Consider the following 24,482-nt stretch of genomic DNA (forward strand, 5'->3'; position numbering starts at 1 on the left):
AAACTCCCAATGGTTGTCATTAGTACTTCTTAGTGATAGGTTCACCTTTCCTGGGTACATAGCAAACTAAATATCCTGGATCTTTAGAGTTATGTCAGGCTATAATTTCTAGTTAATGAGTTGTGAGTACATGTGTATTCCTGATGTGAGACCCCACCCCCAACTTTCCTTTCCCTCCACTACAAAGATTGGAGAAGCACATGCCAATGATCCCTCTGTCAGCTTGTCCCTGAATGGCTACCATGAGCAGAAGTTCCCCCGATGATGTGCATTGATACACAATACGAGATGGAAATAAAGATATTTTGGGCTTAAGTTACTGGGATTTGGGGGCTGGTATCATAAGCAGCACTCACCTAGCCTTTCTGCGTGGATTATCCTATACCAAATTGGGCATTACATGGTTAGCCATTCTCAGGTGGTGAGATGGGGCAGAGTCCCTTCTACATACAATTTTGCACCTAACCAAAGACCCTCTGTTTGTGGTTTGGCATAGGCCAGGGCTCCAGGACATCCTCCATCCCAGCACTCTCTACAGAGAGGATTATGCAGATACTTTGACAAGGAAAGTGAGACCCAAACTTTCTGTCCACTGTCTCCAATATATTTTTAACCTCTGTCCCCCCACGTGATATTAAAGGGAGACTTTCTGAGATGTTGATTTGGTTTTTCTTAAAAGATTTTCATTTATTTATTTGAGAGAGAGAGAGAGGCAGAGGGAGAGGGAGAAGCAGGCTCCCCGCTGAGCAGAGAGCCCCATGTGGGGCTCCGTCCCAGGACCCTGGGATCATGACCTGAGCTGAAGGCAGAGGCTTAACTTACTTAGCCCCCCAGGCGCCCCTAAGGAGTTGAATTGTAATGGAAATAGAGAAATCTAGAGTCAAGGATGCTGAAATGCATTCTGTTGCAGAAAATCTTAGGTTGGCCATGGGAAGAGTTCATGTTCAAGTTCTGGCACCTGTGCATTGGGTGGAGTCCCTGCGCTGTTTTCAGACCATTGGACAGGAATGCATTTAAATCTTATGATAAATAGTTCCTTATTCCCTAGTACTTTTAAAAATATCAGTATAAAATGCACTTAAGATTAAAAAAAATAAAACAAAGCTGCCTCAGTTCTGTATTCCTTACTAATTTTCTTGAGCTTCCGGTCAGGAGGAGAGCTTAAGAGAGACCTGGACTGGGTAAGCAGTACCAGGGCAGTACCAAGGGGCCCCAGGGAGGCCCTGCTAGGGCTTGGAGTAAGCTGAGCCAACACGGGAGGCTGGGAAGAGAGGCCTTGCCAAAAGCCTCCAGACATCGCGGCAAGGGCTCTTTTGCCCTAAGGGAAGCTGTAAACCCCTTAAGGTAGTTGTTCCATCAGTGGCCAGCAAGTGACAGTAGGAACATTGAAGGGCAGCAAGCTCCACTTGGGGTCGCTGGCCACCTTCAAAACCTAACTTGTTAAAAAAAAAAAAAAAAAAAAAAAGACAAAACCTGACTTGCGGCAAGAAATTAGCCTGCAGAAAAGAACTCAGTAGCTAACAGTAGGCTCCAGGTATACTGTGAAAACTCCTCCTTACCTCCAACTGCGTTTTCTGCTGTGTGGACCTGTAACAACACCAGGCCCCTCCCACCACGGGCAGATCGGCAAAGCAAAGTGCCCAGAAGGCACTGCTCTTCTGGCCTCTTTGGGCACTAAAGGGATCACAGAGGAGGAGACATCAGGTTAGGGGCTGTGTTGCAACTCCCAGGGTTTTCGTCAAATGGTGTTTGAAGGTGGAAGTATCAGCAGGATGTTTCAATGTAACTTTACAAAGTTTTATTATTATGTTAATTTTTATACTTATAGCAAGAATTACTAACAAACTGTACTCACTGGGCCAGAGCCCCTCGTGGTACCTACACTTGTGAATTCATTGGCCAGCCAGGGACCTCAGCTCCAAGTTCTAACTATGGTCAGGACTCTACAAAGTTTTTAAAACGTGAGCATGCCCTCGTCCCAACCCCATAGGGCTTTCTTGCTCTCTAGTTTGTACATCCACGTTGGCAAAAGAGATTTTTTTAAATGTTCTTAATAAAGATTCCCCTGCCAATGGAAATAAATGTTCACATTATATTTTGGCACTACGATGGCTTGACTTGTTTCGCAGTTTTTGTTTTACTTATTATTTATTTATTTTCTATCATATTCAGTTAGCCTGCCTATATAGTACATCATTTTTTTTTAATTTTTAAGATTTTATTTATTTAACACACACACACACACACAGAGCAGGGGCGTGTGCATAAGCAGGGGGAAGCAGCCAAGGGAGAGGGAGAAGCAGGCTGTGGGTCTCGATCCCAGGACCCCAGGATCATGACCCGAACTGACAGTAGATGCTCAACCGAATGAGCCACCCAGGTGCCCCTTAGTTTTTGATGTGGTGTTCAACGATTCATTAGTTGCATATAACACCCAGTCCTCATCACAACATGTGCCCTTTGTTTTAAATGATTAAAATGGCATGTGTGAAAGTGTAAACTAATATCAACTGTACATTACTATTTCCACTCTGCTTGAAAACCATGGATTCAAATATCTTAGGGTATGAGCAGGTCAGTGTGCAAAGCCTTGGGGAGGCAAAGGTGAAGAACAGTGGAAGCCAGAGGCTTCCTGGGCCCAGAAGGGTTAGTCCTTTCCAACTGGACAGAGAGGAAACACAATAACCTGTAAGTATAATTGCCACTACATGTATTTATTTTCTCCTTTTGACTATTTACAAACCTTTATTTCAGCATACTTTTCAGAAGCATAATTTTATGTTTCTTCATGTTTTCCTTCTTTGAAGTCTGGACTGGTCAAGGTCTTTTTCATGCAAAAATGTACATTTAATGAGGGCAAAGAGGGAATTGGGTCTTCGGGGGAATCTCTGCTGTTCTGTACCCTTCTGCAGGTCAGGCCAGTAAGACACATGGGTCTCGGTCCTCCTCCTCTCCTGGTTTCCTTGAAGACCTCCAGGTTTGTGGTTTTACTGTAGTTCATCTGCTTCAGAATGGCACTGCCTTGCCTATCTGAAGAACTCTCTGGCTGCCCAAAGTCAAACACCACAGCCAGTTTCACTACACTCGGGCTCCTTCAGTTCTGCTGATGACTCCTGACCCCAGGGATACAGTCCGGCAAGATAGAGCAGGTGCAAAGTCTCACACATGTTGAATTAACAGAGGTGACCCTGACCAACTAGGGCTATTTTATAATTGAAATATATCAGAGAGACACTGTAACACCCCCCCTACCCTGAAAACCCAACACTGATAATAGAGATTTCATATTGATCACAGGACACTACACAACAAACACAAACACACTGCACTTTCAATAGAACAAGTCACGATTTCCTTTGATGCTCAACACCATGGCAAGGTACCATGCAGGTTGATAGCTTAGCAAATGCATTCATTAGTTAATAGCTCAAAGGGTTAGTTCTTTAATGTACAGAAGAAACCTCATTAGGAATGGCCACAGTCTCAGCAAAGCTCAGTTCTAAATATGCAAAGACATTACAGCCTTGCTATTAACAAGATGACACAGATTGTAAGAATACATTTTACAAGCTCCAGTAAGACCCAACAGATCATCCGTTCTCTCTGCAAAGGCACACGTCCTTACAATAAGGTAGTGGTGGTGAAGGAATTCTAGGGGCAAAGACACATGGGTCTCATAATGGGATAATGGGATAGCCCATGTGAGAAAGAGGAAAGATAGGTAGAAAACTGAAGTGGGGGTTGCTCCATCCCAGACTCAACAAGACCTTTCCTTCTGCCCGAGCTCCAAACTATCTCGCCCCCAAGCACCCTCTGATTGGCTGGGGCTGAGAACGGCTCTGCACTTCTGGAGTTACTTGGTGTGAGGTGAGGAGTGGGGCGGGATGTAGGCAGCTGGCTGAGGATAGGGCCGACAGCGACGCTGGTGACAGAACACACACGGAACACAACAAGGGGAGATCTGGCAATTTTCAGGCTAAAATGACCCAGTCCATGAGAAACTCAGAAGGTTCAAATTTCTGCAAAGGTGTCATTGCCAAACCTCCACCTCACCTTGACACATAACCTCACACAGTGTGAGTTGCAGTTGAGTTCAACTGTTTTCATTGCAGCACTTGAGGGCAAGTTGTTCTTTTTAAGGTATAAATATTTTTATCTAGCTACATGGATCTACAGAGATATTTACAACTGGCCTCTCTGCCTCTCTTCTGGGCTTGAAGCCTTCCCGTGCATTGCCGTGAGACACATCTTCAAACCTACTTTGCAGTCCCCACGGCTCCAGTCTCTCTGTATGACATCACCCCAAATAAACCGCTCATTTCCCACAGGGCTCAAAGGCCCTCCAGGGTTCTGGAAACCCAAATCCCAATAAATCATCCAATGCTTTTCTCCAGGAAGTAAGTCTTCCAATAGCCATGATGGGAGCCTCAGATGTGGGGTCATTTCTCTTCTCCCAACCTGGATCTTTCTGTGAGAGGTTTCCAAAAAGAGATCTATGATACTCCAGTGGCAACTTTTTAATTTTTAGCTGTTTTAGGTGTGTTTGTGTGTGCGTGTGCGTGCACACGAATACGAGGGTGATCGTGTGTGATTGTGCATGTGAATATATATGTAGCTGTGAGTGTGTACCTGTTTGTGTATATCTTTGTTTGGTGCTGAGGGTGAGTGCCCACATGTCTTTACGTGTATGTGTGACTGCGTAGGTGTCTGTGGGTGTGTATGTGCAGGAGGCTGTATTTGTATGCTGTGTGTATAGAAAAGAAGAGAGCTGTCAAACTGGGCTGACCTAGGTAGTCAGCCCCTGGGGCTCCTTTGTACCTCTCTCCTTGGTCAATCCTCTCACCCCTCTGATGCTATCTTTCTATGGACTCCAAATCCAAGGCCATCCCAAGATGCAGGATGGGTTACTACAGTGCTCCTGGCCCCCAAAGGGCCCAGCCCTACTGTCCATGCCTGCAGCCCTCTCCCAGGCACCTTTAGCTCTCCACTTCCAGTGCTGCAGTGGATACCGTGGGCGATTTCCTCACATCAACCACCTGCTTCTGGCGGCCTTCAGCCCCGACATGTGTCGGGCTTACAATGTGATTGCAAGAAGGGGTTGAGTTCTCAAGGCTATATACAAGTCCCTCTCCAGTTCTTTAGCTTTCCCCACCCATTATCTACATCATATATCTGTGCTTAATGCACCTTCAAGGCACTGCTCCCCCCACCCAAACCCTGCCTTTGTTCCTCAGACCTGTCGTTTCAGGACAAAGCAACATGCTCTGCACTCCCAGCTTATCCCCTGTTCAAGCGCTTCCTATCTCAAAGCACTAAATTGTCACTTTCTGGGACTACCTTCACTTCTCGTGTGTCTTCTTTCCAGGAGACAGCACAGACGGGTGGAGAGAGGAGGTGGGGGGGACCGGGAGACACTGCTCCCTGGAACAGGAAGTTGGAAAGAAACAGTCAGTTAACCAGCCCGGCCAAATACGCACCCCCCACTAATGTGGGAACAGGCCAAAGGAATTTGGATGGTTCTAGAAGAGCCACCAATGCGAAATACATATGCTTTTGGGTGTTTTTCCTTTCACACTCATTCGAATCATGCTCTCATACACACACAGCATATACCCATGTGCGTCCACACAAGCACACATACTCTTTCATAGGGGTTGTTATATATACACTTTTATACACACCGATATAGATTTACATTACTATACACAGAACTGTACAGCTTCTCAAATGGGTGTATGTACATACAGAATTACTGTGACGCACACATGCACTCAGCTATACACAGAAACACAAACACGGACACACAGTTAAAAGGGTAGGTGTCTGAGGGGCTCTGGGAGAGGCTGCCTAGGCAGGAAGGAGAAACACAGGCTGAGTGCTCGGCAAGTCTTGTTCCCCCATGGCCTCCATTAACGAGGTGGAGCTGCTAGGAAAGGGAGCGCAGGCTCCTTTCTATTTCCCTTGGTGGCCCCCCGGGTGGGCAGTACCCATGTTTCATGTGCTTGGTTCACACTCACTGGCCGGTCATGGGCCACTTCCTGCAGAGATGTTCCGCGTGCTATAGAATGAGGTCTGGTGCCTAGTAGCTAACCTGATGGAGCGCCCCCATTTGTAAAGAGGGGAGGAGAAAGGGGAGCACTTCAGTTGAGAGAGTTAAGAGGACAAGGAGAAAGAAGAACAAGTGGCATGGCTCTACCACTTACCAGCCATAAGCTCCATCTTCTCCCCTCGGAAGAGTGGGGACAACGTGCTTTGCCTTCCCTGGCTCACTGGGCTCCTGTGAGGCCGTGACAATATGATGGGTCGGTGAGCTTGTTGACATCTGCTACGCACTAGACACACAGGATTACTACAGAGATTCACAACAACTGTTTGTCTGCTGTTCTAGACCAGGGAATGAAACAGCAAGTTGGAATTTCCTGACCCTAGTCTTCTTTCAGCAAGTGTTTGCTCTGGGACTAGTGATCAAGTCAGCATCTGACCTGGACAGACGTACCCAGTCCCCAGTCTGTAATATCAAACATCATCAAGCAGAAATATAGACAAGAGAAGTCCCAGTCCCTCCAGAGATGCCAGTTCAATCTGGGAATCTCCAACTTGACCTCATCACCCCCTGCAAGCTCCTGCTGGAAACATGATCTCTCACTTTGACATCTCACTCAGTGGGGAAGAGGCACTTTCAGATCTCCCCAAGTCACCTAGAGCCAGCCCCCTGCACTTTCACACGATGGCTAGTGCCCCCCTGTGTGCCCCTGCTCAACCTAGCTTGACTTTCTCTGGTGAAACCTTAATCAGGGGGTGAGCAAGGACTCAATTCCTAGGAGGGGAAAAATAGAGAAAAAAAAGTAATGTAAAAGGCAATTCAACACATCACGGGGCTGGGGGTGGGGGTGGGGCCGGGGCCGAAAAACGCCCAGAAATGTTTCCGCATTCCTCTGTCTCCCGTCCTGGCTTTGTCCTCCGAGCATTTCCAGGGGCTTTTCTGTGCTTCTCAGATGTTAGGAGTCTTTGAAAAGGTGATAGTCCTCTGGCAGAAAAGGACAATCAGTGTGCTGGGATACCTCCAGCTCCTCCTCAGTCCCTTTCCTTCCAGCTAGAACACTGATTCAACTGTCCAAATAATCACAAAATAAAGTGAACCAAGAAAAGAAGGCAAAATGGAATCAGGAGGAACCTTGAAAGGGGCACTAATAGAGATGATATGCCCAGTAGACAATGTTGAACACCACAAAGGCAAGAGGGAAGAGGATCCGGGACCACTTGTCGACCTGAGGGACATAGTCAGGGTCAAAGAGCTTGGAGGAGAACACTTCGCTGAAGGAGCACCTAGGACTCGGGGGGCGACTGTCATCAGACTCTGAGTTACTGTCCTTGTCTTGGTCAAAGCCTGGGAGCCCATCAACATTAAGGCTCCAGGTACTATCAAGATCACGCCTAAGTTGCTTCTCAAGGTCAAGGTAGCCACTCTCAACTCTGATGTCATCAGGCAAGCTACGGATCTCCTCAAGGTCGCTACGGATCTCCTCAAGGTCGCTACGGATCTCCTCAAGGTCGCTACGGATCTCCTCAAGGCTGTAGCTTGCTTCCTGCACACACCTGTGGCCATAGACAAGCAGATACCTGCCCCTAGGGCCATGGCCATGACTCTCATCCGAGCTCAAGTTCTCTTTGGGATCTTCTGGGTCACGAGTATCAGCATGGCCATGGGCGTCAGCACGGTTGTGGATTTCAGGACAAATAACACCGTCATCAGTCTCAGAACCACTAAAGTGAAAGCCATTCCTGTGCAGGGCCTGCTCTGAGGTGGAGGGGCGATCACTCAGGCTTTCCCTAGAGCCCGTCCAGGCCTGCTCCGAGAGAGAAGAAAGTGAGCTAAGGCTTTCTGAGGTGGCCAATGGGGCCTGCCCTGGGATGGAGATCAAAGAGCTGAGGCTTTCTAGGCTTGCCAGGCAGGCCTGCACTGGTCTGGAGGAAAGAGAGCCACTTTCGTCTTCTATGCTAATCTGGTCACCCTTCAGGGAGATGGTAGATAGACTTCTGACTTCGGGATGGTCATAGCCTACATGAATAAGCACCGGTGGCGGGGAGGGAGGAAGAGGGCGAGGGCTTTCCGCGTCAGCACTCGCGGTGTGACTGGTGATCTTTTCCACTGACAGAATCATCTCTTTCCGGCATCTCCGGCGTGCAGAGGGCTGAGGAACAGGACCAAGAGGCTGTTAGCATGTAAGACAAACCCGCGGGGGCTGCCCAGCCCGTGTCTCCCTGGGGCAGCTGCTCTCTCCGCAGTGCTCTGTGGTGGAAGGAGCCAAGCCTCCTCAGGCAGGTGTGGCTGGGCTTCCTGTGAAGGAAGCGGGAGCCGCCGGGAGGTACCGTACTGCCCGCGAGCGACAAAAGGCTCAGCATGGCTTTGGGAATGGAAAGAGCAAAGGAAGGAGGGGTAGGCCGGCTCCTCCGGCCTCTTTCTCTTCCTTCCAGCCGGCCTGAGCTCCTCTTCCCTCTGTTCCATCCCCAGCCCTTGAAAGTGGGCGAAGTGGACTGGATTTGAAGTCAAAGGGTCTGGGAAGGTCTAGTTCTGCCACTTACTGCTTTGTGACCTTGCGACAATGATTTGACCTATAAAGGAGTGACGATAAAGTGTTCTATTTCTTTGTTATCTGATGTGTGTGTGTGTGTGTGTGTGTGTGTGTGTGTGTGTGTGTGTGTGAGTGTGTGCCGTGTGAGGATTAAGGGAACTACGAAATGTGAAAGGGTCAGGGGCTAAGCTCAGGCTTAAGAAGGTGCCTAATCCCTAATCAGGGAAAGCTGACTGTTTTTCAGAGAACCAAACCTGCACCATCACTTCCTGGTAGCGGTAGCGGGCCATGACTCTTCGGGCTCTCCTCTGTCGCCTTTGGGTGCGCCTGGATCGTCCTCGGCTGTAGAAAAGATAGTTGATGGAGACATACTCCAGCAAGGACAGGAACACGAAGAAGAAGCATACGACCATATAGATGTCGATGGCCTTAATACAGGCCACTTGGGGGAGTTTATCCCACAGATGAGAGTTGATGGCGTTCAGGATGAGCATCGACGTCAGACCTATAAAGAACATGGCACAGGGTTAGCCCCCTCAGGTGGCTGAAGTTCTTGGTAAGCCATTGGGCCCATATCCTACAGGAAGGGAGCAGCCATCCTCCCTGGGGCTGGGAAAGCCCGCAGCCAAAGGCCTTCAGCTCTCTGGGCCTGGGGACTTCGCTCAAGTGCTCTCTTTGCTCTTTGTCCCCAGCTTTACACCCAGCCTGTACTTTGATGATTCTGTGATTTTTCTCATTGCACTTAGGATCAAGTCCAAAGTCTCCAGCCATGGTTTCACAGTGACTTACACCTCCAGCCTCTTTTGCCCTCCAGCGCATAGGCTTTCTTTTAGATCATGTCCCTCAGAAAGGTCTGTGAGCCCTTAAAATATTACACAAATATCAAAGGTTTAGTCCAACATGTGCTCCTAAAGGACTCTGCCCCATAGATGGTGAAGAAAAAACCAGACCTGGATGTGGGGCCCACCACGACCAGATCAACTTGGGAGCTGATTCCGTAGGCCCCACCCTGGTACTATTCGAAACCTCTGGTTCTCCCCGTTGCTTGGACATGACGTTCTAACTGCTTAAACGCGAACTGCAAGGTCTTTCCAAGTCACCCCTCCTCTCTCTCTGCAACTCCTCTATTTCCCCACAGCTCCTACCCCAGGCACGCTGTGACTCAGTCCCCTTTTAGGGCCCCTGTATCTTTTTTTTTTTTTTAATTAAAGATTTTTATTTATTCATTTGACAGAGGCACAGCGAGAAAGGGGATACAAGCAGGGGGAGTGGGAGAGAGAAGCAGGCTTCCCGCTGAGCAGGGAGCCTGATGCGGGGTTCGATCCCAGGACCCTGGGATCATGACCTGAACTAAAGGCAGATGCTTAATGACTGAGCCACCCCGGTGTCCCCCACTGTGTCTTTTGATAGCAATTTCATGTTTTAGTGAATGACAAGTCTTGTGCCTCTGCTTCCTACAAGTCTTGATAACCCAGTCTGAGCAAGACTTTTCTGGTGCAGTTTTAGCCAATAAGATCTGGGTCATTTCCTCCTTCGGCATCTCACAGTATCTATCCCAGCATTCCACTAGATTACTCATTGAGGGTTAGGACTTCATTGGAAGTCCTACTGCCATTTTGATGGGCATCTTGATATGTTGCTTAATCAAAGTTTGCTGTATTGCATTTCTGATCTAAATTTGTGCCTTGTCCATTCACGTATCCAGCAAATAATGCACTCTAGTGCTTTGGCTCTGACATACCAAGATCCCAGCCCTGATGGCTTTTTTCCCCCCACACTTGTCTGTAATATCAGTCTCTCTGCTGGGCTACGCCCCTGGACAAATGCTTCCCTGCTTGTGCAGTCACATACCCCTCAAGTATTACTCTCCTACTCCTGACTTTTTTCTGAGCAAGAGGATCCAGGTTCCTCCCTGGGAAGAGGAGAGGACCTACCAACTGTCACCCTGGCTGCAGAAGATTCATAGTTCATCCAAAACGATATCCAAGAGACAACAGTGGTGAGAACAGTAGGCCAATAGATCTGCACAAGGTAGCTGGTGATTTCCCTCTGGACCAGGAACCTCAGTATCAGGCGCACATAGGAACCTGGCAAGGAGACACACTGGTGTTAGCACTGTAGGGCTGAGGGGATTTTCAGGGTGAAGTACCGGATAGAGGAGGGAAGCCCCTAATAGTCCAGCCTGGGCAGCCTGCCAATCTGACCCTATTTGCCACCTTAGGGACAGTGACAGTGGCATGTCTGTAGGCCCATATGGCATGGCTGATTTGTTTTCTCCTCTTTCCTTCTTCACTTGTTTCATGTCAACTGGAGTTCTGAAATAGGAGGTATAGGGAATATTTCTAAGTGACAAACAGAGGGAGGGGGAGAGGCTGGCTCAAGAGAGGAAGAGCATGAAACTTTTACACCTGTAAAGCATCAAGGTTGGCCAAGGGCTTCCATACCCGTTTTCTCACTTGAAGGGGGTTTTGGAAGGTGTCTAGAGCCAGAAGGAGTAGGAGAGGAGGCAACAGAGAGTGCAGAGGTCAAAGGCAGGCAGATGTCCAGGAGTGTTCCAGGGTACAAGAGAGAAGAAACGGGAGAGAAGATCAGACCCACCTGTGTAGAAAGCCATCTCTTTGCTGGACATCGTCTTGCCCAGGAAGCTGAACTGAGGAATGTGCAGCTGCTCAGTCCCCTGGATGGCATTCCCATCGCCTTCCCAGTATAACACAATGTCTTCAACCGTGTAGCCATCTGGGAGAGGGAAAGAAATAGAGTCAGTCTGAGAAAGCAGGCATGGGCAGATTTCACTGCGGCGCAGGCTGTGGAAACCAAGGGATGGTCAGAGCCTGCACTCTGGGGGCACCTTTGAGGTTTTCGGAGTCTGAGCACAAAGGAGGGGGGGCACTTGGCAAGGGAATTCTCCCTTTGGAGTTTCTTGGCCAGGAAAGAAAACAGAGCAAACAGATGTGTTCCTATCCGCTAGCTTGTACATGGTTTCCCAATAGCAAGCTATAATTTCTCCGTGGGACTGACTATTCACACATGAAAGGCCACCTTCTCCCAGATGCTATGTGTATACTTCTGTCTGTCTGTTCATCTGTTGAAGAGAGAGAGAATGCGGAGGAAGTAGGGGAGATAATGCCCCCCCTGCCACTGTCCGCTCTGCGTTTGGTTTCTGCAGGACAGTAACTTCAAGCAGAAAAGGAGGGGCCTTGGAAGACAGACGTACAGCTCTCCACTTCCAGCTTGCAGGCCTGCTTGTCCAGAGGGAATTTCTGCAGATCCAGGGAACAAGCTGCCGTGGTGGTAAGTCTGCAGAGGAAAAGCAAAAGGAAGGGAAAGGAAGAGTCAAGCCTGGGAAAGGTGCCGTTGCTGAGAAAACGGAGAGATACTCCAGGTACTGACCCACCCAACCCGTGCCCAAACTGCTTACGCCAGCAGTAACTGCTTACTGCCACTGCTCACTGCTCACTTGCTTACTAACGGACGAGCTGCTCACCTCCCTCCCTCATGGCGTACATTCTGTTAGAGGAAAGCTGGGTCACAGCTGTGTAGGCGGAGAGAGGGAATGTGTATGTGACAGAGACACCAAGAGGGCCGAAAGGAAACCTCAGGTCAGCAGGATGGGAAGGGCCCTTGAGGACACTGGACAGAGGGACAGAAAGCGGCCTTATTGCTGAAGAAAGAGCAAGGCTGTCAATAGGAAATGGCGCTGCCCTGAAGCCGCTGAGCTGCCCGGTGCGACGTGGAGTGCGAGTACGTGGTGTGCGGGCATGGGTGCGAGCTGTAGCTCAGGCCCGACGGTGGCTGTGGCGGCTGCTCCGCAGCGCTCTCGTCTCTGTGCACACGGGCCACCGGGGCTGTGCAAAATGACAGCACTAGGTGTAAGGGGGTAGGAGCTATTCGCATCTCTAAGGCGGGCTGTGGAGTGCTGGCCGGGGGCTTCAAGTTGCCACGTGGTGTGTCTGTGAGAAGAATCTGAGGAAGGACCTTGGAGGAGCCGCAGAAGTGGCCGAAGGGAGACCGGGCCCAGTCCCTTTCAACCTTCGAGGTCATTTCCATTTTGTACACAGGGTAGGCTGCGCGCGTGCGTGATCCTTGCATGGATCCTGCATGCAGCTTTGTTGTTCTTTTCACTCTAGCACCTTGGGCGGCGGAGAAAGGAGAGAGAAACCAAGGGACGGAGCGGGAGCACCCCAGAGAAAGAGAGACTCAGAGATGGGGGCTGAGCCCTGGTGCAACTGCCTCTTGCAGCAATTTTCTGAGCTGCGCCTTCTCTCTCACGCTTGTCTTAGCGATAGTTTGTAAGAGATGATGCTGCGAGGGGAGCCCCAGCGACCACACGCTGGGCTCTAAATCAGCCAGTGAGGATGTCCTGCTCGTGTGCCTCCTGTGTGTGCAGAGCCTTACTCGACAGACATACATGGCACACCCCCGGTCCCGGCCTGATGCAGATACGACCAACAACCGATGACCACTGCGTGGGCTTCGGCATTCATTTGTCTCCCTCCCTCGCATCACGGAAGAGAAAAGAAACAAAGATACCTAACAGAATGTACGCCATGCCAAGGTGGAGGGAGAGTTCTTCGAATGCAGAAAATCAAGGAGGGTTTCCTGACAAAGACGGCATTGAAGTTAGGGACTGAAGGATGGGCAAGGTGTGCGGACACGACAGCCGAGGACGGCTGTGGAAAAGTCCGAAGGTTTCACTTTGACTGCTAGGTAGGCTGAGTGAGGGGGCAGTTGCAAGACACCAACGGGCTCCTTAGTGTGTCCCTTACGTGCATTCATGGGCTACTCCGTGGGGAGAAGGAAGCCTGCCAGGGGAAGACTCACCGCATGCCATACCGCACTGTTCCATCTGGGTGAAGCTGAAACACGCGATTTTCCACAGTTATGTCATGCACAAAAGCATCCTTGCTATTTAGAAAGTAGCAGTCAGGGACCCACAACTTCTCCAGCATCCGATAGTCCAGGGTCAAGTTCAGGTTGGTCTCATGGTATGCTAAACGTGGATCTTTCCAGGTTTGATGAAAAAACATTGTGATCGTATAGTCCTGAGGAGAAAAAGGGAACTCCCAGTCGTGAATGAGGTTGTGTGGCTGTTCACCCTCAAAGTGTGTGTGTGCGTGTGTGCGTGCAGGTGTACAAAACACATCCCAAATATGGATGAGTACTGGGACATGTAAGAGTGTTAAATGTGAAGAATAAACTGAGCTTCATACAATTACAATCTGGGTTAAGAAGTGAAATATTACCAACAACTTTCAAGTTTCAATGTGTTTCTTCCAGAACATACTCTCCACACCTACCTCCCAGCCGTATCCATTATCTTAGATTTTAATGAGAATAGCTCTGCTGCTTTTGGTTAACTTTATTGTCTATGTATGTATTTCTACGAAACATACTGCCTACTTGGATCTATTTTTGAATTTTTCTTCCAAATGGAATCATACGTATGCATTCATAATTTTTTTCTTTCACTCAAAATTCTATTTGTGACATTCCTTCATGTTGATGTCTGTAATTAAAATTTGTTCAGTCGCACTGGAGAGAACATTCTCTCATGTGAATATATTATGTATTACACCAAAGTCAGCATGAAATAAAAATAATGACATGAAAGTTCCACTTTACCCCCACTGCTACCGTCTGACTTTTGACTTTTGCCCATCTGGTACATATAGAATGGATTCTTGCTCTGATCTTATTTTGCATTTCAGTGATTAATAATAAAGTCAAACACACTTTCACATGTTCATCTGGTACTTGGTTTTCTTCACAAAAGTGAAGTTCCTGTTCAAATTCTCTAATCATTTTTCTATTGTTTTAAAAATATTCTTATTGGGGCACCTGGGGGGCTCAGTGGGTTAAGCGTCTGCCTTCGGCTCAGGTCATGATCCCAGGGTCCTGGGATCGAGCCCCACATCGGGCTGCCTGCTCAGCAGGGAGTCCGCTTCTCCTTCTGCCTGCTGGTCTCCCTGCTTGTGTTCTCTCTCTCTCTCTCTTTGATAGATAAACAAACAAACAAACAAACAAACACTTTCAATAGCACTTCTTTGTACTGCATGTATCTCAGTCCACTCTGACTTATCCTTTTATAGTTGTTATACTGGTTTTATTTGTCTGTTATGCTAAACAGAGGTTCTAGAAGTTTTGGCTAGATAGAATTTTTAAAAAGGTTTTATTTATTTATTAGAGGGAGAGAGAGACAGAGACAGACAGAGAGAGAGGTGGGGAGGGGCAGAGGGAGAGGGAGAAGCAGATTCAGCAGGGAGCCTGAGGTGGGGCTCCATCCCAGGACCCCGAGGTCATGACCTGAACCGAAGGCAGATATTTAACCGACTGAACCACCCAAGCGCCCCTATAGAGAATTTTAATAAAGTTGAAATTATTTATTTTTATGGCTTCTGTTTTCTACGACTTTTTAAAGAAGTCTTACCACAAAGGCACAAAGGCAGTATTCTATATTCTTTTTTAAAACCTTCATAAGCCTTTAAGCTTTAGGTTTATAACCCATTTGGATTGATTTATTTTTCTTGTTGCATGTGGCTGTAGTTTCCAAAACCTACTAAGTTCATTTATGTGGCTCTGTTGCAAGTCAGGACAGTTGGAGTTGGCTTATGGGTCTGCTCCTTGCCACATGTTCCCTGCTCCCAGGCCCATGGCTGAAGCTGGCATACTTACCATAGTCATTTCCGAGATCTGCTCAATACTGGAGACATACATAGATATTCCCACGGGCACAGGGGCACCTGCAACACAGGAAGACACTATTACATGCAGGGTATGATAAAGTACGGACTCAGGAGCCAGACGGCCTGGGTTTGGACCCCATTTTGACACTTACTAGCTGTGTGACCTTGAATAAGTTACCTAGCCTCCACAGTGTTTTCCAGAATGGCCGACGTTCCTCAGAAGGTTACAGATAGAGCTACCCTATGATCCAGTAATGGCACTACTCCATATTTACCCCAAATACAAAAATACTCATTTGAAGGGCACATGCACCTTGCTATTTATTGATATTTATATAGCAGCATAATCTATAGTAGCCAAACCACGGGACCAGCCCAAGTGTCTATCGACTGATGAATGGATGCAGAAGATGTGATGGGATATTATTCAGCCACGAACAAGAATGAACTCTTGCCATTTGCAATGACGTGGACGGAACTAGAAGGATTACGCTAACCGGAATAAGTCAGAGAAAGACAAATACCACAGGATTTCATTCATATGTGGAATTTAAGAAGCAAAACAATGAAAGTGGAGGGGGTAGGGAAGAGAGGCCAAGCAAGAAACACTCGTAACTCTAGAGAACGAACTGACGGTCACCAGAGGCAAGGGGTGGGGGATGGGGGAGACAGGCGGTGGGGATTAAGGAGAGCACTGGTGATGAGAGTTGTTCAATCCGTTCACTGTACACCTGGAACTCTTATGACAGTGTACATTAGCTAACTGGAATTTAAATAAACATTACAAAAGTTACCTAACCTGACTGAGCCCAAGTTTCCTCATGGGTAAAATCAGAATCAGGACAGCACTGATCTCATGATAACTGCAGGCCAACCACTCAGCAGGGCCTGGCCTGGCCCATCATGATATGATGAGAGGAAGGGGCCCGGGTGAAATCGAGAGAAAACAAGGGGATGAAGCACTCTTTTTCTAAATGATTTTGTGATTAAGAACTCAAGAGTGATGAGCTCAAAAACAAGAGCCAATATTTGTGCAGGAGCATACTCGCGTGAGGGCATGGGAGTATGTCCGTCTGTGAGCTAGTCTGCGTCTTTGTGTGAATGAATGTGTGTGTTGTGTACACGAGTGTACGTGAGTATATTCACATGCACAGGTGAATGTGTGATTGTGTTCACGTGCAGGTGAATATGTCAGTGTGCCCATGAGAGTAGGTATGTCTGTGTGTGAGAATGCATGAGCACGTCTGTGTGCTTGTGTTGCGTGGGAGTGAATGTGTGAGCACGTTCAGGCATGTCGGCATGTTGTGTGGGAGTGAATGTGTGTTCAGATGCAAATGGACATGTGTGTTCGTGTGCAACTTTGAGTGAGTGAATTTGTGAGTGTGTGAGTGTATGTAAGCTTGTTAATGCGCACGGGAATGTCTGAGCATGTCCGTGCATAGAAGTGAATTTGTGTGTTCATACGTGAGTGAATGCATAAGCATGCTTTTGGGTTTGCATATGAGTAAGTGTGTAAGCACAGGGAAGCATGTAGGCAGGTTGGTGTGTGGAAGAGAGTGTATGAATGTGTTCATGTGCAAGTGAATGTGTGAGCATGTATGTACTTGTGAGTTTGTGTGTGTGAGCAAATTTGTATGTGAGCATGTGAACATGAGTATATTCACATGTGTGTGAGCGAACCGGTGTTTCATGTATGTGAGCATGTTTGTGTGGGAGTGAATGTGTTTCCTGTTTCCCTGTGCATGTACTTGTAAGCATGTCCACATGCGAGTGAATGCACTTTCATGTTTGTGTGTTGAAGTTGCTTTTACATGAGTGTATGTATGTTGGTGTCCTCGGTGGATGTGTCTGTGTGTCCATGTGTATGAGCATATTCATGTGTAAGTCTGTGTGTGAGCATGTTACGTGCATGGCTGAGGGAATGTGTAAATGAAAGAGTGTGAGTGAATGTCTGGGAATGCAAGTGAAAGTGTGAGCACGTGACTTACGGTCAGTGTGAGTGAGCACGTTCATTATGTGAAAGTCTGTGTGTGTGGCCCTACTTGTATGTATGCAAGTTAGAAATGTGATTAATGATCATGCTACATACTCACACTCACCACACGTACATATGTGGGTGTCGGAGTGTATTTGTACACCTGAAACAAAGGTGTGAGCACCTTTCTGTGCTTGAGTGGATGTGTGAGCATGTTTGTGTGTGATTAAATAGGAGTGTACATGGGTGTCTTTGTGTGTAACTGAATGTGTGACCATGCCAAGGTACAAGGGAATCCGCGAGCGTATTCATGTATGTTAATGTGTCCTGTGCAGGTATGAGGGAAGACGTGAGCATGTTCATGTGTGAGTGTGTCTGTGCATGGGGATGTGGCTGTGTGTTCATGTGTGAGCTGGTTCATGCGTGGGCATGTTTCTGTGAACTGCTGAACAGGTGGACATGCTTGTGTGAGCAAGCTCCGACGTGAGCTCGTACGTAAACAGCATTAGCTTGTTTGCATGCAGTCACGTGCACAGTGATATCAGCATTTTCAGGCACGTGGGTGAATATGAGTAATTTATATGTATGAGTGAATGTGTGAACACGTTAATATGTATGTTCATGTGTGTGGACATCCAAGCACGTGTGTGGATGTTTGTATGTATGTGAGTGAGCCTGGCAGTGTGCTTGCATATGTGAGCATGTCTGTGTGTGAGTATAAGTGAATGTGGGAGCAGAAGCATGTGAATATGTTAAAAGATTTCATTTATTTATTTGAGAGAGAGAGCACGAGTAGTGGGGCGGGGCAGAGGGACAAGCAGACTCCCCGCTGGGCAGGAAGCCTGATCCCAGGACCCGTAAGATCATGACCTGAGCGGAAGTCAGACCCTTAGCTATCCGAGCCACCCGGGCGCCCCTGTGCGTGAATACATTTTTGAGTGTGTTTGCGAGAACACGTTCACGCGTGTATGTGCATGCGTACGCATGTTCGTACGTACATAGATGTGTCAGCATGTATAAATGTGAGTGCAGGTAAGTTTGTATACTGAATTTGTAAGTGAACGAACTTGTGAGTTGGTTCCTGTGAGTGCACGTGTGAGGGTGTCTGTGTATGTTAACATGTGAGTGTCACTGAATGTATGTCTGTCTTGAGTGTTTTTCTGTCTCCTGGCTTTCTTTTTTGGTCCTAGGTGTCAGCACTGCTCTCTCAAGTGTAATAATGGATGTGAAGATATGTAGTAAACTATAAGGTGCTGTGGAAAAACACTTTTTGGTTGTTTCCTATCGGCTGAAAGCTGTCTTCACCTAGCCCCACAGGTAAGACATCATGCTGTATGTACTGCGCCACAGCGCTGCTATGGGAACATGCGTGACCCTTGCCAGCGCTGCTATGGGAACATGCGTGACCCTTGCAGTTTTAGCTTGCTGGCTTCCCTGCAGGCTGACAGTCCAGAAGTGGAGCTGTGAAGACGGAAGAGCATTCTTCCTATCCCAGGGTTTCAAGCAGTGACAAGTGATCGGGATCAGCCTCTGAATGGCCGCATCACAAAATGGCCGCTACTGTGAATGATTTCTGGCAATGGTGTAGTGATAGAGGTTTCTAGAAATGTAGTTCTTTATCATAGCCTTTAGAGGGTAGAAAGTGTGTTAAGCAGGCGACAAGCCCTAGAGGGGCCATGCAGCCATCCCTGCCCCCGCCTCACTCTTGGGTCAGACTGTGCTACTCAGGCACGGTGGAGTCCTGGGGGACCCAAACCCTAAAGGGCCAGGACATAGCCTTGTCCAAGAGCCCTCAGTGGAAGGAGTATGCATGAAATGTTCATGAAATGCAGCCCCCTTTTTCCTCACCAAGCCAGGAGTCCTGGCCTGGGAGTGTAGCCCGGAGGAAGGAGACCTGGGACTATTTTCCAGTTTACCAATCTAGTGGGGGCACCTTGTGAGAGTTTAGCCAAGGGATCCTATGGAAGGGAACAAGAAATCTCCAGGTAAGTTGTCTAAGTGCTGTCTCTGGGGTGACGGCATCCGTCTTACATCCCATTGTTATCCCTCCTGACGGGCTCAGGAAGGCAGAAAGGGGTTAACCACTTCTTCCCTCTTAGAAGTTTTGCTACGACAAGTCCTTTCCTCCTTAGCAGCCATTAGAGTACCAGAGGAAGAAGAGATAAATGAAGGAATGATGAGGCTGTCCCACTCGTTCCTTCACTCTACACCTGTGCCATGCCACGTGCTGAACTAGGTGAGGTCCTCAAGGAACTGCCTTTGGCAACACTGTAGAATCCCACTTCTCTTGCCCAGAAAGAAGCAGCTGGCTCTTCCTCCTCCTGCTCTCAAGGAGCAATAAGGCTGACCACAGTTAGGAGAAGCCTCTGTGTGTGTGTGTGTGTGTGTGTGTGTCCTTGAATCTCTATTTCACTTCAGACAGAGAGGAATTTGATTCTGTGTCCAGTGGGAGGCACTGAAGGGAGTCCTGGGTTACCCCAACACTGAAACCCCGACCCAGTGTCCCATTGATTGGCATTCCATGCCCACCCCCCACCGCCCAGCCCAGAGGACAGTTTTAGACAGAGCACGTAGTGTCTTCTTTTCTCTAAATGCACTGGCCTTGCTCTCCCACCTTCATGAGGACCCATCTTTTCTCACATGCCCCAGGTCTACAGGACCAGAAAGCTTAGTGTAATTTAGGAGGTTGGGCATCAGGTGCAAACAAATCCGAGGCAGCTCCGAAGATGGCGGTGCGGTGCCTTGGAGATGCCCTGGACCAGCCATGCCTCTGCTCCCTCCCCCTGGCCCTGGATGCCTGCTGAGAAGGCAACTGGAAACAGTGGGCAGGGTGTGCTAGGTGTACTTGAATGGCTGTTGGTCAGCCTTTGTTGCGAAAGGCGAAAAATGAGGAAAGGAGAAAGTGGAGTAGCTACTCCCTTGACAGCCACCAGAGCTTGGTGCGACAGTTCCAAAACCAGTGTGTGCCTTAGCCGCTGAATCCCCCCACTGAAAGAGCCTTCCTTCTGGCCTCTCTACTCCAGCTCCCTGATGCCCAGCGCCCACTCACCTTGGATCCCGGAGAGAGCTCCCCTCAGAGGGAGCGACCCAGCAAAGGCAGCACCAGTTAAGTGTCCCACTTCCAAAGCCTGGGGCTTTGGTTTTCCAGGGGCCTCTCCAGACACATCACAGCACCCCACACTGGTGGGCTACACCGTAGAGCTCACTGGCTGAGGGCCCTTCAGGGTGGAGGCACTGTGCATTCAAAAGACCTCTATTCATATGTACAAATGTGAATTCATTAACAAAGAGCATTCATTAACCCTTTAGAGTCAGTGTCCAGTTCTACCAGCAGCAGGAAGTGGAGTGGTTTCTCCAACTTAGGCACTCTAACTTTTAGTTCTTTCTCTGTTTCCTTTTCCGTTGAGCTGAAATGTGACTAAGTTCTACTTAGTACACCCTCCCTTCCTTTTGTCTGTCCTTGGTCTAGGTTTCCCGGGTGGGTGGCCCCTGGGCCAAAGACTGCTACTCCTGTTCTGTGGGGTTGGAGCAGACTGCCTGTCCCTTAACGCTGTGTGACTGAGCCCAGATGGGCTCCCTGTGTCAGTGTCCTTGTCATTTCTCATCTCTGTGCTTGAGGTCTGAGTGCTAGGCCAAGGAGTTTGGATTATACTTGGCAGTTCAATAATGCCATCAAAAGTTCGTGAGGGGATCAGGCTGGATTTATAAAGATCACACTGCTGCAGTGTGTTAAATGAACTGCACTTGGTGGGAGCTGGAGGCTTTGGGAAGGGGTGGCAGAGGTGGAAGTGCCCAGGACGCCAGAGGGAAAAGTAAACTGGACGGAGAAGCCCATGCCGTTAGTTTTGAGCAGAGCTGAACAAGCTAATCACTTTGCAAGTGTCCAAGGTGCAAAGAAGGTGTGATCGAGTAGCCGAATGTGTCCCGCCACCCCCCACCAGAGATGGAGTGGGAGATCTTGAGCCCATCCTGGGTTACTGCTTCTCCAGCCACGCCGGCGAGTGTGTTTCAGGCTCTTCTGAGGGAGGGGAACTAAGGGGCCCTTGCAAGAGAAGGCAGAGAAGTGGGAAATTGCTGGGGACAGTGCAAAAGGCCTGCAGGCTGGAGGCATGGAAGTGCTCTGAGGCAGCTTTTCCACAGAGGTAGGAAGGCGGGGCCGTAGAGGAAAAGTGTTGAGCCTGGCGAGAGTCACTGGTCACATCCCGAGTGCGGTTGTCTCGTTGCATCTGTCTCAGCTCTACTCCACCTAACACAAAGGATTCGAGTATCTCCATGTGGCTTACCTCCAAAATTTGGCCTCAGACGGACATCGTATTTCGACAGCACCCTGTCCAAAATCTTGTGAACCACAGCTTCATTGGCACAATTTTTGCTGAAACAGAGAAGTCATCAATAAACGCCACATTCCTTCTCAGGGAGCAAACAACAAAGAACCCAGGTGTCAACGTGCTGGAGCCTTCTTTCCTCCTGCACACACGCCGACATGTACAGTCATACATGTACATACGTGTACCCATCTCTCCCTGCTCCTCTCCCTCCCTGCAATGAGTCAGCCAGAAGCTCAGTGTGACGCACTCTTTTTCCCCTCCCCCCTTCCGCTTTTATCCAGAGAATGGGGCACAAAGACTGGATACTTGTTACCAGGCAGGACTGGGGAGGGGGGGCATGAGGAGGGGAGACTGTAGTGGAAGTGGAGAGGGGAGGGAGTGGGCAGGTTCAAGGCCTGAGATAAATGTGTCACTTCAACCCCTTAAGAAGCTCCATCTTGCCATCAGCCTGGATGTGGCTTTCCAGGTTGCTGGGGGTCCTTCCAGGGGCACCCGATGGCCTCAGGAAAGGTCACCTTCCACCCTCAGTGTTCCCCCGCTCCAAGCTGAGGCAGCCAATTTACATTCTCCAGCTCAGGTACATTTCCCTACATAAGCTAGGACTGGGCATTTTGTTCTCACGTCTATGTAAATCTTGTGTTTATACAACTCTGCTTTTTAAGACTTGACAAAGGGCACATGCAGCAGAGAGAGCCTTGCCCATGTAGCAGAGATTAAAGACCCCCCACCCAATCAAACCATTTTAGATTTTTGGAGACCAAGGGCTGCCCTCAAAAAGACATGTATTCTGGGAACAAACGTCTCTCTGGCTAAGCATATGCTTCCAGCCTAGACGTGTTTTGAGTGAGCCCATGTAAGTGCACACAGCTCAGCCCTGCAGAGAGCTGGCCTTTCTAGAATTCTCTGAAGCTCATCCAATTCACCTAGACGTTCAGTGGGGCTCTTTTCTCCAAAAGGGGTTTGCGAATGAGAACAGGCCATGGGCTTCACTATGACTCTTAGGATCTTTGAGGCATTGACCAGGGAATGAACATCAGTCCCTCCAAATCACTGTGTGTGTGTGTGTGTGTGTGTGTGTGTGTGAGAGAGAGAGAGAGAGAGAGAGAGAGAGAGACAGTTAGTTCACTAGCGCAGTCTGGTATGTCGGGTGGAGGACATTGCAGGGTTGTCTGCTGGAAGCTTGCCAGACTATATCTCCCCTCTTTTTTCGGAATACATGTTCATTTCTGGTTTGTCATTTAAAAATTATTTCTAATCATCTTTAATGACAAAATTTTATTTTGCATCATTCCAAAGTGTACACATGTATTATTCTCGAATTAAAACAACACATTCCCGCCTGTTTAGTATCACTCAATAGCCATATGACAGCCCTCAGGATCCGGAGATCCTGCAAATACACATTTTTGTATGATCTACATGTAAAGTCTGACCGTTTGTTTAACATCTCTTCAGATATTTGCAGATCCAAACTTGAAATCAAACACAGAAAAGAACCACTGAATCTTCAAATGTTTTCACAGGAGTAAGTACAAAAGCACACCACCTCAGGCCACACAGCCATTCGGTTATGCAGCCACTGATCGCACTGTCTGGGCTCCGACGAGGTCGAGTCCATAATTTCTATCTGTGGCGTTCGAAAAGGTCTGTCACTGCTCAACACACACGCAAACATACGCACGCGCTTCGGGGAACAGACTAAAATCCTGACTCAAACAGGTGTCTCTATACTCTCTGTGTTTTGTGACTTGTGCATCACCCTGTGCCACTACCACCCCAACCCCGCAGGTGCCAATGGGTATGACCGGGAAAACGTGCCCAGGGCACCGTCCTCCCCCCACCCCCGGGACTGCAGTTTGGGTACATGCGGGGCTCTATGAGGCGCCGCGCTAACAGGTGGGCTTTAGCTCCGAGCTCTATTTCGATCGGCCACCCCCACTCCCACCCCGTCCCCCTCCAGGCACTGGCAGGCAGGACCCAAGCGCCAGGGCTCAGCAAACCGGGTTCAAGTGACCCCAGCCCGCTCCGTCCAAGAGGCCCGAGGCCGCCCGCGCGTCCCCGTCGCCGCCATGCCCAGGCTGGCGGTACCCGCTTACCAGTTGAAGAGGCTCAGGACGACTTCGGGCACGGTAGGGGAGAGCTCGAAGTGGAATTCTGGGGTAGGACTGGGGTCGTGGCCCTCCGCGAGCCAGGTCCGGATGAGTAGCAGGAGCACGGCGGCTCGCAGCATCCCTCTGATGCCCATGGCCACACAGCTCCGGGCTAGAAGGCGCGAGAGACGGCAGCGGGAAAGGGATGGGATGGGGGCAGAGTGCGGGGCGAGAGGGAGCTGGGGGGTCGCTGGGAGTCTCCAAAGAGCCACTGGCGAGGGTATGGGAAGCAGGGAACGCGGGAGCCGAGCTGGAGCCCCGAGCCCCGAGCGCAGAGCCCAGGAGGAGCAGCCCCTCCAGCAGCTCTGCCCGACGCAGCGGCCCCAGAGCGCGCCCGGCAGCCGCCAAGTGCGCTCCGTCTGCGACCGCTCCTGCCTGCGACTGGGCTCCCAGCCCGGCGCCCGGCTGGCTCCGCCCACTCCGACGGCAGCGCGGACCCAGCCAATCCCGCAGGGGCCGGGAGCCGCACAAAAAGGCGCGCGGGGCTGCCTCCGCCCGCAGCCTGCGCTCCCCGAGGCCCCCCGCCCCTTCAGGCCTCTGCAGTCCTACCCTGGCCAGCTTCAGACACGGGTAGGGGCGGTGCCGGGCCTCGCGCGGCGGCGGTGGCGGTGGCGGTGGCGGTGGTGGGGGGGGGGGGGGGGGGGGGGCGGGCGGGGGGGGGTGGGGGGGGTGCTGGGAGGGGAGTCTGGCCGCCGGGGGCAGGGCACAAACCCGCGCCTTTAGGCACCCAGTAGGTCCTCCTCTTCCTGTCTGCAAATATGCGAAATCTGCGT

At 49.5% G+C, this 24,482-nt stretch overlaps 1 protein-coding gene across 1 annotated transcript; it reads right to left on the minus strand.

Moving 5' to 3' along the window:
• Window positions 1-7,187: 7,187 nt before the first annotated feature.
• On the minus strand, window positions 7,188-23,804 carry GABRQ (gamma-aminobutyric acid type A receptor subunit theta). The gene is made up of 10 exons (XM_059385781.1): window positions 23,656-23,804; window positions 21,515-21,603; window positions 15,246-15,313; window positions 13,395-13,615; window positions 11,788-11,870; window positions 11,172-11,309; window positions 10,508-10,660; window positions 8,828-9,078; window positions 7,556-8,012; window positions 7,188-7,471 (listed from the first exon to the last, which is right to left on the minus strand). Exons 1-10 carry the CDS (start codon window positions 23,802-23,804, stop codon window positions 7,188-7,190), a joined length of 1,893 nt encoding a protein of 630 aa, XP_059241764.1.
• Window positions 23,805-24,482: the final 678 nt, after the last annotated feature.

This window comes from Mustela nigripes, chromosome X, assembly GCF_022355385.1.
Source record: "Mustela nigripes isolate SB6536 chromosome X, MUSNIG.SB6536, whole genome shotgun sequence".
Lineage (NCBI taxonomy): Eukaryota > Metazoa > Chordata > Mammalia > Carnivora > Mustelidae > Mustela > Mustela nigripes.

Bases quoted from the DNA above. Each gene is read 5' to 3' on its own strand.
- GABRQ (XM_059385781.1), bottom strand. From the start codon at position 23,804: ATGGGCATCAGAGGGATGCTGCGAGCCGCCGTGCTCCTGCTACTCATC. The intron at 15,314-21,514 runs GTAAGCCACATG...CCTGTGTTGCAG, and splicing joins TCTGAGGCCAAATTTTGGAG to GTGCCCCTGTGCCCGTGGGA. The intron at 8,013-8,827 runs GTTTGGTTCTCT...ATCTCCCTGAAG, and splicing joins ACCAGGAAGTGATGGTGCAG to GGTGACCAGATTAGCATAGA.